Source organism: Petaurus breviceps, unplaced genomic scaffold (assembly GCF_028583685.1).
Source record: "Petaurus breviceps papuanus isolate PSGF00001 unplaced genomic scaffold, PetGlider_PUasm1.0 173, whole genome shotgun sequence".
Lineage (NCBI taxonomy): Eukaryota > Metazoa > Chordata > Mammalia > Diprotodontia > Petauridae > Petaurus > Petaurus breviceps.
In genome coordinates this window covers 29,321,630-29,333,788 of record NW_027185759.1, presented here as the reverse complement: position 1 = coordinate 29,333,788, position 12,159 = coordinate 29,321,630, and the positions used below count along the sequence as shown (strand labels likewise).

Genomic DNA, 12,159 nt, shown 5'->3' with positions numbered 1-12,159 from the left:
CCTCCTCTTCCTCCTCCTCCTCCTCTTTCCCCTCCTCCCCCTTCTCCTTCCTCCTCCTCCTCCTCCTCCTCTTTCTCCTCCTCCCCCTTCTCCTTCCTCCTCTTCCTCCTCCTCCTCCTCTTCCTCCTTCTTCTTCATTTAGACGCCTGGCTGTACTCCTCTTCATATTTTCCAGCTGATAAATGTTCTCCCTAACACATGGCACCCCAAACTGGGAAACACACTTGCAGTGTAGTAAGACAAGGTCAGACTCCAGAAGGACAATCAACTCATACCCACAAGTTATGTCTTGAGATTTCCTGTTGAGAAACAATTCAGTAGCCTGCTGCATATGAGGAGATGAGCCTCTCAGAATTAGCAAGGCAGTCCCTTGGATGGTCAATGTACAGATCACTTTAGATCTTAGGGATCTAAAAACTTTATAGAAATCATGTAGGCAGTTCATCCCCTCCCCCCCAACACACACACACACACACACACACACACACACACATTTTATAATCGAACAAAGTAAAAGCTGAAGGAAATTGTCCCAAATCACACACAGAGTAAGTGGCAGAGGTGTGATTTAAATTGATATATTTTGAATCCAAATCAGGTGCTTTTTCCAGAAGTCTGCCCACTCTCTTGGGGAAATAATCCATTAAGTGACAAGGTTCTAAGTTTTGTGATTATAAATAAAGAATGCAGAAATATTAACCACCAATTAAACCACTCAGCCAGCACTCATTTTTCACTTTCAGTGGGTGGAACTTTCTCTACATTGTTTTTAGTTCTTAGGTTGCTTAGACCTTTTAATCTATGACTTCTAAGCCATCTTGGGGGGGGGAGGGGGATAAGTGTGTGTGTGTGTGTGGTGTGAAAAAGAGACAGAAAACTGGGAGAAGGAAGAGACAGGAGATGATGAGAGAAGATACAGAACAGATGAGAAAGATAGGATTTGTTAGAGAATTTGAAGAGGGAGGTGTAGGGAGAGAGGGAGATGAAAGTATAGGAAATGCAAAAAAGAGAAGAATGAGAAAAAGGATGAGAGACAGAAGAGATAAGAAACATAAAATATGTGAGAAAGCTTGAGAGAGAAGATGAAAGGAAGGAAATGGAAAAGGAGATAAGAGTTTGAGAGAGAGACAAAGTATATAAGAAATATAGGATACAGGAGAGGGAGAGAGGTTAGGAAGGAGAGGAGGGAGAGGAACAGGGAAGAAAAATGGAGAGAGAGAAGAGATAAGACTGATAGAAAGATTGTGTGTGTGTGACTACATACAGAGGCTATGTTTTGACCAATAGTCTACCCCAATCTATGGCAGAGTGATATGCTTTTTAATAGGATTTTACTGTACTTGATAAATTCTTAACTTAGCTTTTGTGGCTCGGGGAGGAAAAAGTCTATCAGTCTGAAAACATTTATCCTAGATTCCTGCATCACACTCATGATACAGCAAGTGCCAGTGGGCATGAGAGAAGTGCCAGGGTGATATAGGTATTTTCAATTTTTATGTCAGCTTTTGGATTTGATGAAATCTTGGAGCACATAGGAACAAACTGTGAGGAAATAAGCTGAACTTCTGTGTCCAAGTACAAAAGCAAATCATTTTCTTTGTTGATTTTTAAACTTAAATGAAAAAAAATTAAAACAATTTCTCAGATTTTAAATAAATATCTGATGTTAAAAAGAAGTGTCATCTGATAAAAAGGAGAGGAAGCAAGAAATATAGTTTGGAGAAGGCCTTGACATTGCTGATTGGTGTATAACCTGGGGCTATGTCACTTGGCTTAACTTCACTTGATTGGATTCTCCCATCTGTAAACCAGGGCAGTAGAGAGGATTTTACAAATTAAGTGGTCAGGTAGGCAGGTGCTTCAAGGCCCTATGAGAAAAATTACGTAAATAGAAGAAATTGTTCTCCCAGGAAAGGAATAAAATAGTGTATTTGTGTGCGGAATAAGAAAAAAAGTCATCATCTGATGGCCTTGTTTTATGAATGAAGGATCATTCATTGTTAAACACTTTCATGAACTGGGGGAAAAACATTCACTTATTGCACAGAATCCAAAACAACTTAAAATATTAATGTTTTGCTGAGAACAAACTGTGTATCACTTTTTGAAAACATCCAGGTCTGGGGGAGGGACTCTAGAGAAGACTAAGTCAATTATTCACATAAGGAAAAGAATTAGAAAAATACATTACGCACAAAATGTATGCTACTCTAGGGGAAAGTGCTTTCCCAAGTAAATTCCATAGAAATCCTGTACCCAGTAACTCATTAGCAATAACTGCCTCCTTCTTCACAATAATAGGTCATGCTTTACTCCCTGAGAGTGTACCAGTCAGACTGCAAGAGACTTTATTTCTCATATTTGTAAAATGCACCCATCCCCTAAGCCTCTGGCTATATTAAAAAAAAAACCCAAATATTAATAAGTAAGAAAAATCAGCTCACATTCTCCCATCGCCTGAGAGGATTCCCCAGGGCATTCAGAGAAAGATGAACTTCAGAAGATGTTGAATCCTAATTAGCACTTAATTCTCCTCTCCTATCTAATTTATCTAGGCCTACTGGTAAGAGGCTAATGTTATCCCATAGCCAAACTCGGCTAGTTTCAAGTCAGGCCCATATCGCCAGGGCTCAAAGCTACACTGGCAAATCACCCCCTTAATAAAGCAACTGCAGATTTCTATTGCAGAGGGGAGATTTATTCCGCTAGGTCTTGCTCTAAATGGCTCCAGAAATTCTTCCCAAATCTGTGATTTGGAGGATGCAGAATTTTAGCATTATTCAAGCATCAATAGGAATGTGGAGTTCTGACCTGGGTCCTGTTACAGATACACACACACACACACACACACAAACACACAAACACACAAACACATGCTCATATCAGGGTACAGATAAGTGAAGATATTTACAAGTGGTTAGTTGCTCAATATTTCAAAACTTTGTGTAAATGATGACTTCAGCATGTTATGTCCTTCTTCCTACAATCCTTCAGCAGGCAATTATTAGATGCCAACCAAGTCCCAGGCATTGTGCTAGTCTCTGAAGATATACATATAAAAATCAAGCTGTCCTTCCTCTCAAGTTTATATTCTAAAGAAAAAGGTTGGATAGTGGGGAGAATGTTATTTTTTTGGAATCAAAGGACATGGGATCAAACTCAACATGACCTGAGCTCATTATCTTTCCCCCAATCTCTCCTCTCTTCCTAACCTCCTTTTACTATCAAGGGGACCATCATCGTCCCAGTCACCCAATCTTACAACTTAAGTGTCATCTGCTATTGTATCGCCCCCTTCTCCCTCTTCCCTTTTCCTCTATTTCCTCTCTTTCTCTCTCACTTTATCTTTTTTTCCTCATTTTCTCTTTCTTTCTCTTCTCTCTCTCTTTCTCATTCTCTTTCTTTTCTCTTTCTCACTCTCCTCTCTCTCATGGGCACACACACACACACACACACACACACACACACACACACACACACACACACACACACACCCCTCTTCTCCTCTGTATAATCAGTTACCAAATCCTATCATTTCTACCTCCATCCTGTCTCTTCTCTCCTGGTCCTGCCACTGCTGTAGGGTGGGACCTCATCACATTGTCTGAGTTATTGAAATAACTTGCTAGTGAGTCTCCTGCCTCAAGACTCTCCCATACTGGTCCATCCTTTACTCAGCTGTCAAAAATTGTCTTCCCAAAGCACAAGCGTGACTATGTCACCATGTCAAGCCCTCTTCAATCAACTCCAGTGGCTCTCTGCTGCTACTGCTGCTACTACTGCTGCTGCTACTACTACTATTACTGCTGCTGTTCCTGCTGCTGCTACTACTACTATTACTGCTGCTATTCCTGCTGGTGCTACTACTAATGTTACTGCTGCTATTCCTGCTGCTGCTGCTGCTGCTGCTGCTGCTACTGTTGTTGCTGCTACTGCTACTACTATTACCACTGCTGCTACTGTACTATTATTATCTCCATTTTACATATGAGGAAACTAAAGCAGACAGAGGTTAAGTACCATGTCCAGTGCACATAGCTGGTAAGTGTCTGAGGCAGAATTTGAATTCAGACCTTCTTGATTCCATGTTTAGCCCTCTATCCACTGAGCCTCCTATCTGAAAACTCTACTGTTACTATTACTGTAACTGAAAACTACTACAAACTGGCTTGTGTGACCCTGGACAAATCACTTAACCTTTCCATGTTCTAAACAGCTTTCCAAGACTATACATTGTAAGGGGCTCATTGTCTTCTGGGAAGTTCCTTAGAGTATGAGATCAGGAGCCCAGTTCCCATCCTTATGGACAACAGAATTAAACTCTAAATACTTTGAGGTCTAAATCAGAGCTGATTTTTAATTCAAAATCAAATTTTCTCTTTTCAAATTTAGAAATGGAAAGCAGAGGAGAAGGTAAGGTGAATCTGATTACCAAACACAAGCAAAAGAAAGAAAACCTGAAAGCACAATTTATGGGTGTTATGTGGCAAAACCACAGAATTTGGAGTAAGAGAGCTGGGTTAATAATACTCATATGACCTTGAGTATTTTACTTCCTCTCACTGGGACTCAGTTTACTCATGAGGACTTGGTCTAAATGGCTTCTTAAAGTCTCTTCTCCTTCTAAATTTGACACACCTACCCACTCACGTGCTCAAAACTCCCATCAATATAAAGGAAATTTTGTGCAGTTTAATGGTGGAAAACAATTATTGAGGCACACTGGAGAAAGGAATCTGTCATGAATCCTCCTTTTTGGTTCTCTGAGCCTTGTGTCTGCACATAGAGAGACATTCATTAAAAGACATGGGTGGAAGGCTTCCTGATACATAAGGGCGTGTGGGAGACATAGATATGAACATGAGATGCTCCCTGTCTTGAGGAACTTACAGATTAATCAGGTATCATTATTATTATATAGGGTCTTGTGAGAGCAAAACATAGTTTAGAAAGGTGTTCTTGGAGCCAGACCTGGGTTCAAGTATTGCCATTCACTGGCTGTGTTACCCCAGGTAGGTCACCTGATCTCCCAACTCTCCAGGAAACCAGCAGCTTCCTCCATCAAAGAAATCCCAGATATAGAGGGGAAAAGAATGCCTTAGGTCTTACAAAGCTCCTTCCTCACAACAGTGTGAAGTAAGTAGCTCAGGGAATGATATCTCTGTTTTACTAATAAGGAAACTGAAGCTCAGAGAGTTTATGAGATTTACCCAGGGTCACAAAACCTGGTGAAGATGGTTTCATACATGTTAGGATTGAGTTTCCAGTGCACCATCCATGACCATAAAAGAAGCAGTTGGGTCTCGAGTTCAAGGTTAAGGGCAGTATGGGAGAAATAAATTATGGAGTCAAAAATTAAAGGCAACAGTTAAAGGACTTCAAGTGGATGAGATTGGCGAGGAAGAGAATGTAAAGGAGATAGGAAGGGTCAGGTACACAAATCACCATAATCTTCATAACTCACATTGCTATAGTGCTATAACTTTTATCAAGTGTCTGCCTTACCCCTATCTCATGGGATAGATGAGTCTCAGTTTCTTCATCTGTAAAATAAGGGCATTGGGCTAGATGACCTCTGAGGTCCCTTCCAGCACAGTGATCCCAGTGGCAATATAAAAATAGTGGCCTTGGTCCCTCCTAACTCTGTGTCTTATAAATGTTGGTAGAGAATAAAGAGTGTGACCATCCCTTTTTCTTGGCCCATGAGTCAGGAGGAGTAGGAAAAGGCATAGGCGCCACTTGAAATGATTTCAAAGGAAATGGTGCTAACTGAGCAGAGTCAGTACCAGATTGAAATAAGGAGGAATTTAAGGCAGTCCTGGAAAAGGTGAAGTATATAGGAACACAGGTTAAAAAGTGAACATGAATGGGACAGCTAGGTGGCTCAGTGAATAGAGCACTGGCCCTGGAGTCAGGAGGACCTGAGTTCAAATCCAGCCTCAGACACTTAACACTTACTAGTCGTGTGACCTTGGGCAAGTCGCTTAATCCCAAATTCCCTGCCTTCCCCCTCCAAAAAGCAAAAAAAAATAAGTGAACATGACTTCCATCAGACTGAAAGGGCCTTAAGGGTTAGGAGAAGAACATAGAGAGCAAAGGAGGAGGACTAAGTGGGTTGGGGAGGAGGGTGTGGAAGGAGACAGAAAGAGATTTTACCAAGGGCAGTAATTGGGTGTGTTAGGAAGAAGGTGGGGGTTAATCTTTAACTAACAATTAATTAATTGGGGTTAATTAATTAATGGGGGTTAATTAGCAATAGGAGAAAACTTAATTTGGGGGTCACCAGCCCCAAGGTCCATATGGAATGTGAATATCATGCTGTAGACCTCAGCAGGGTCATACTCCAGAGAAGAATAAATGAGATACATGTCCCATCGGGGGGTGATGGAAAGAGGGGTCAGGATACTCACAGTCTCCCTATAAGTCCCAAGTTATATATTCCTCAGTGAGTTTCCCAACTTCCTCCTCCAGTGATTAGTTTAGTGGGCAGTTCAATGGAATTAATAGCCAAGGTAATAGCCAAGCCACTGTAGGGAGTGTGGTTCAAACTGGGAAAAACAGAACAAAACCAAATAGATGGACCTGCAGATCTTATTCCTGACCCAATATGATCCCGAGCTATTAATAGATGGTCATTTGCCAGACATTGCCTTATAAAGATGACTCCATTATTAATATTTCTCCTTCCTTGAGCTCCCATGGGAAACTGATGAATGATCAATCAACACTGAGGATAGTGTAGACAGAGAGAAGAGAAGAGGAGAGAGCAAAGGACTCAGAGTCAGGAACACTTGGGTTCACATATGGCCTCCAACATTTAGTAGTTGTGTGAAGGCAGCACATTGTATGATATCTCTAAGTCTTGGGCTCCCTAAGCCTAGGGATTACCATTTTTCTCAATTCCTCATTAGCCAAGTAACTTCTTCTCAAGAAATCCATAGGATCATCAATTTAGAGTTGGAAGGGACTTTAGAGGCCATCAAGGCCAATCCCCTCATTTTACAGATAAAGGAACTGAGGCTCAGTTGAGTGATGTTTCCAGGGTCACACAACTGTCCAAAAATCTGAGGCAGGATTGGAAATCAGATCAGCCTTCCAGCGCATTTTCTCAGGGTGAGAAAGCAGTTAGATGGTGCAGGGGATACAGTGCTGGACCTAGAGTCAGGAAGACCTGAGCAGGTGACTTAACTTCTGTCTGCCTCAGTTTCCTCAATTGCAAAATGGGGATAATAACAGAACTTACTTCACAGAGTTCTTGTGAGGATCAAATAGGATAATGTTTGTAAAGTGTTTGGCACATAGTAGGTGTTTAATAGATGTTTGTTCTCTTCCTTTTCCTGTCCATAGCAGCAGAACAGGAAGAACACTAGACAGTGAGACATGTGGCCTGGGTTTTAGTTCTGAGTTCAGTCACCACTAGCTGTGAAACTTGCCATTTCATTTCTTGGAGTCTCATTTGCCTCATCTAGAAAATGGGTAATTCTATTCTTGCATTGCCTAGGTCAATCAAACAACAAACATTTATCAACTGTTTAATATATGCCCACTCACTCTACTAGGGGCTTGGCATATATTAAAAATCATGCAGTTTCTGTCCTCAAGGAGCTTACATTCTTACCCAGAATTGTTATAAGTAAAGAACATGTTAAGTTATAAAATACTTTTTAAGAGCAAACTGTTGTTATAATTAGTGGCAGTAATAATAATAATGGTGCTGGATGAATGGTTACTGGCTACAAAATAGAACAAGAAAGGAATTAAAAAGTGATAGTGGAGGAAAGAATTCCAGAAATGTATGATCAAGAGGATGGGCTGTTCACACTGCAAAGATGAGGGGAAACCAGTGGAGATCCCATGGGCTGTACCAGTGAGCTTGAAATGTCAAGAAGGAACAAGGAAGGCTCCGAGCACAATGAGCTGAAATTCATGGACAAGAGTAAGGCAAGGGAGACATGCAAGGGTGGGTTGTTATCCGTTCCTTAAAGGGAACACCAGTGGTGATAGGTCACAGATTTATTTTAGAGGGAGGATTTCAGTTCATAATAAAATGAGGGACGAGGTCTAGGTCACCCTTAAAGTCCTTTTTTCACTATAGGATTCTAAGTAGGTATTTTTTTGGATAAGTTGCCCAATGTTGAGGCTTAAAGCACAACTTCATGCTTTGAGAAAACATCACCAGCACCCTTTGGATTACTAGGTCAGGAGCTGTTCTGGGCTCCTCACGTACTGTAGCACTTTCTTCCATCTGCACCAAGTTCAAAGCCAGGGTTACAGGTACAGGTGAAAGATCCCACGGTGTTGACGCAATGGTGGGCACACTGAGCACTACCTTCTGTGCACTCGTCAATGTCTGCAAAAATAAACATGCTTTGGCTTTATGCCCTGTAATCACCAACTGAGGGACAAATCACAACATTAACAGTAAATTAAAATGTTTTCCTTTCCCTGTACTTAGAGTCTTTGGGATGTATGGGCACAGTAGCAGATAACTCATACTGAAGAAATGCCTTTTCCTCTTGCTTATGTTTGCTATGAAAAATGCCACACAAACTATAAGCCTTGTGTAACCAAAGAGGCAATATGGCCAGCTTCCTTTTAATCAGTACCTACAAGACAGCTACAAAAATTGAACATCCCTATACAGTTTTTCAAATTTCCATTTTCAAAAAAAATGCTAATACAGTCTTTTCTTATGTCACACCCCTCCTTAGACACCCTCATGATCCTTCACTCCTTAGGATTTGCCATATCGGTGCTGGACTTAGGGTGGAGATTAGATCAGCTTTAGCCATATTGTACTTCAGAACTCTTGAACTAAGGATAATAATATTGATGAGGAGGATGACCAGCTTGTATTTATATGGCACCTACTATGTGTCAGGCACTGTGCTAAGTTCTTTACAATTATTATCTCATTTGATTCTCATTCCAACCCTGTGATGTAGGTGCTATTGTTATCATCCATATGTTTGTTTTTTTTTTTGCTTTTTGGAGAGCAATTGGGGTTGTGACTTGCCCAAAGTCACACAGCTAGTAAGTGTTAAGTGTCTGAGGTCAGATTTGAACTCAGGCCCTCCTGACTCCAAGGCTGATGTTCTATTCACTGCACCACCTAGCTACCCCTTATTACCCCTATTTAATAATTGAGAAAACTGAAGCAAACAGAGGTTAAGTGATTTGACCGTGGTCATACAGTTAGTAAGTGTCTAAGGTCAGATCTGAACTTAGGTCTTCCTGACTCCATATTCAGGCTCCTATCTAGCATACCTCCTATCCTTTGCCAGCAGCTGGGATGAGGGTCATGCACCATCTTGCTCTTTCTTTGCTGACCTGCTCTTATTTGTAATCCTATAGCATTACCTGGGGCATTGTAATGAAAATGCAAATTTAAAGATCTTCCCTGCCCCTAGGCTAAAGTGCACCTGGAGACTGGGGTGGGAGGCTTGTTTTTCAGTTGATACTTTTTGATTGGCCAGTGGGTCCAAAAGGTTGTTACATTCTCTGAGCCAGGAGAAGGCTATATAAGCCCTGATGTGTAGCTTTGTTTTGGGACTCACTTTGAGAAGTGTTCTGGGATTTGATCTGAATTCTGGGAAGCCGTTGTTGAGAGTCCCCCCGGCTTTGAAAAACCCAGATGTGGAAACCCAGATGTTGACTGGGTATGGATGTAATGGTTGGACAGTTTGGAAAGCTGTCTACTTGATCTGTTAATGTCTTGATAATTCTGTCTGTATATTTTGAAGTTTGGGGTGCTGACCTTTTTCCCCTGAACAAGGTAAATGATATATGTCTGACTAATTAAAGTAAGCTCGTTAACCCATTTTGAGTTGCTTGCCTTTAACAAAGCAGATCCAAGAACCTGTGTGAGCAGGCACCTTGGGGACACTGGGGTGCTTGCTGCTACAGGCGTCCAGAGATTAAGCATCTTTTCCATGGTCACACAACTGTTGGGTGTCAGAAATTGGATTTGAAGTTACATTTTGCTTACTTCAAAGTCAGATTTCCAATCCACTACCCTATCCCTTACACGCAACTTGTTTGCATGGTGAACAGAGCAATGGAGTTGGTAGAACTTGAGTGAGGAAGACTTGAGTTCATATATGATTACTGTGTGACCCTGGCAAGTCACTTACCTTTAGTCTGCCTTAGTTTTCGGGATCTATAAAATGGGAATAATAGCATCAACTTCCCAGGCTTGTCATGGGGATCATAGGAAATAATGTTTGTAAAGTGCTTTTCAATCATTAAAGTGCTAAATAAATGTTCCTTTTCATCATTGTCTTCCTCTTCCTCCTCCTCCTCATCATCATTACTCCATGCTACCTCCTAGCATTATATATATATATATATATATATATGTATAGTAGAAGTGTTACAATTGTTTAATGGAAGAAAATCCATTGAATCTGGGATCACCTCTAGGTGCAGTAAGCTAGGGAATAGATTTTCCATGATCTACTTCCAATATTTAAAACGAGAACAGGATGGAGTGAACATACAGCATCTAGATCTGACTTCCAATCTTGTTGCTGAAACATACTATCAGAGTGTATGTGGAGAGATTATTTAACCTCTACATGCCTCACTTACCTCTCTAAGACTATAAATTACAATTGAGTTGCTGATTTACATCGGAAAGGGGATTTTCACACAAGGAGTTCCCATAAGGATGAAATCACAGGTGTGCTTCTCCCACCACCCCCACCCCACCCCCAGTAAAAGATATTTCAAGTAGCCCTAAAGGAAACACTCAATGTGTTAGTGGAATCTATGTCTTGAGTCATGACTACTCAATTTGAGAACACAGATTTTTCTTAGTTTTTCAGCTTAGTCATAATTCCTCAATAAAAGGAGCTAAATTAAACAAGAATTTGCATGTCTAATGTCCTTCTATTTGCTTAAAATAAGCATCTGCCTTGAAAGCCAGGAAATAGTCGATATCCTAAACCAGAGAGTTTCTCTTTTTTTCTTGAAAATATTACAATGGCAAAAAATAAATAAATAGAAAATCCTCATGAGTTACCAGAGGAAAATTTTGCTGCACAAAAATAACTGCCTTCAGCACCTCTGGTCATGGAATAATGGATTTATCACATTAATCTTGGAATTGAAAGTGTTTCTGTATTCTCTTTTAGAAAAATGGAAACATTTAGCTTATTATTCCAAGGAGAGCTTTAAAAAAATTCCCCTTTGTTACAATGATTTCTAAATTCTAGGAACCTTCCACAGCATACACTTCCAATTCAAGGGTCATCTTTTCTTGCTGTAGCTTATAAAGAAAAAAAAAAGAACAAATCCCTGCCTCCTTATTGAGCCTTTTGAAATATCAGTTCTGAAACTACCATTTGAATCACACAAAAATCTTTAAGTAGTTTTTGTCATTGTTATTTTTCAGAATTTCAAAATACGGCATAAAATACCTTTGCAAATAAACAAAGACAAATGTATCCCCACTTCAGAAATCATTTCTGTATGAGCCTACACCCACAAATACTTCTCCCACCTGTTCTCCTTCAAACTGAAACCCAATGAAATCTCAGATAACTGCACAATTAAGCCATTAGCCCCAGTTCCTTACCTATGCATGACATTTTGTTTGCAGACAGATGGTACCCTGGGTGGCAGGCACACCTGGCAATGCCATACTCATTTAGACAGATATGGGAGCATCCTCTGTGTCCGCCTGAGCAGGGGTCCTTCACTACAAGCAAAAGTACAAGCAAAGGTCAGTCACCCACTTTGGGGAGGGGGGAAGCTGAGAGGCAGAGCAAAGAGAAGATTTAAGGCTGTAAGGGATCTCATAGGTCATTTAGTCCACCTTTCCCCATTATCAGCAGGGGAAAATGAGACCCAGAGATTTGAAGTGACTTGTCCAAGGTAACACAAGAAGTAAACAAAAAAGGTTGGATTTGGTTTTAAGTCATAGCATCATGGATTTAGAATGGGAAAGAACCTCAGAGGCCAAATAGCCCCAAACTCCCCCTCCCTCCACCTTTCTGTGTGTCTGCCTCTCTCCCCATTACCTCCCCTCTCTTTCTCTTTCTCCTCTGTCTCTTCTTCTTCTTCTTCTTCTTCTTCTTCTTCTTCTTCTTCTTCTTCTTCTTCTTCTTCTTCTTCTTCTTCTTCTTCTTCTTCTTCTTCTTCTTCTTCTCCCCCCCC

At 40.7% G+C, this 12,159-nt stretch overlaps 1 protein-coding gene across 1 annotated transcript in view; it reads right to left on the bottom strand.

Annotated features, from left to right (window-relative positions):
* LOC138157760 (EGF-like and EMI domain-containing protein 1) overlaps positions 1-12,159 on the bottom strand; it is a 697,376-nt gene that overhangs the window by 166,847 nt on the left and 518,370 nt on the right. The window contains exons 6-7 of the mRNA XM_069083541.1: positions 11,579-11,701; positions 8,228-8,350 (exon numbers count right to left, since the gene is read on the bottom strand). Of these exons, the coding sequence (XP_068939642.1) occupies positions 8,228-8,350; positions 11,579-11,701 (246 nt within the window). The remainder of the gene's footprint in view (positions 1-8,227; positions 8,351-11,578; positions 11,702-12,159) is intronic.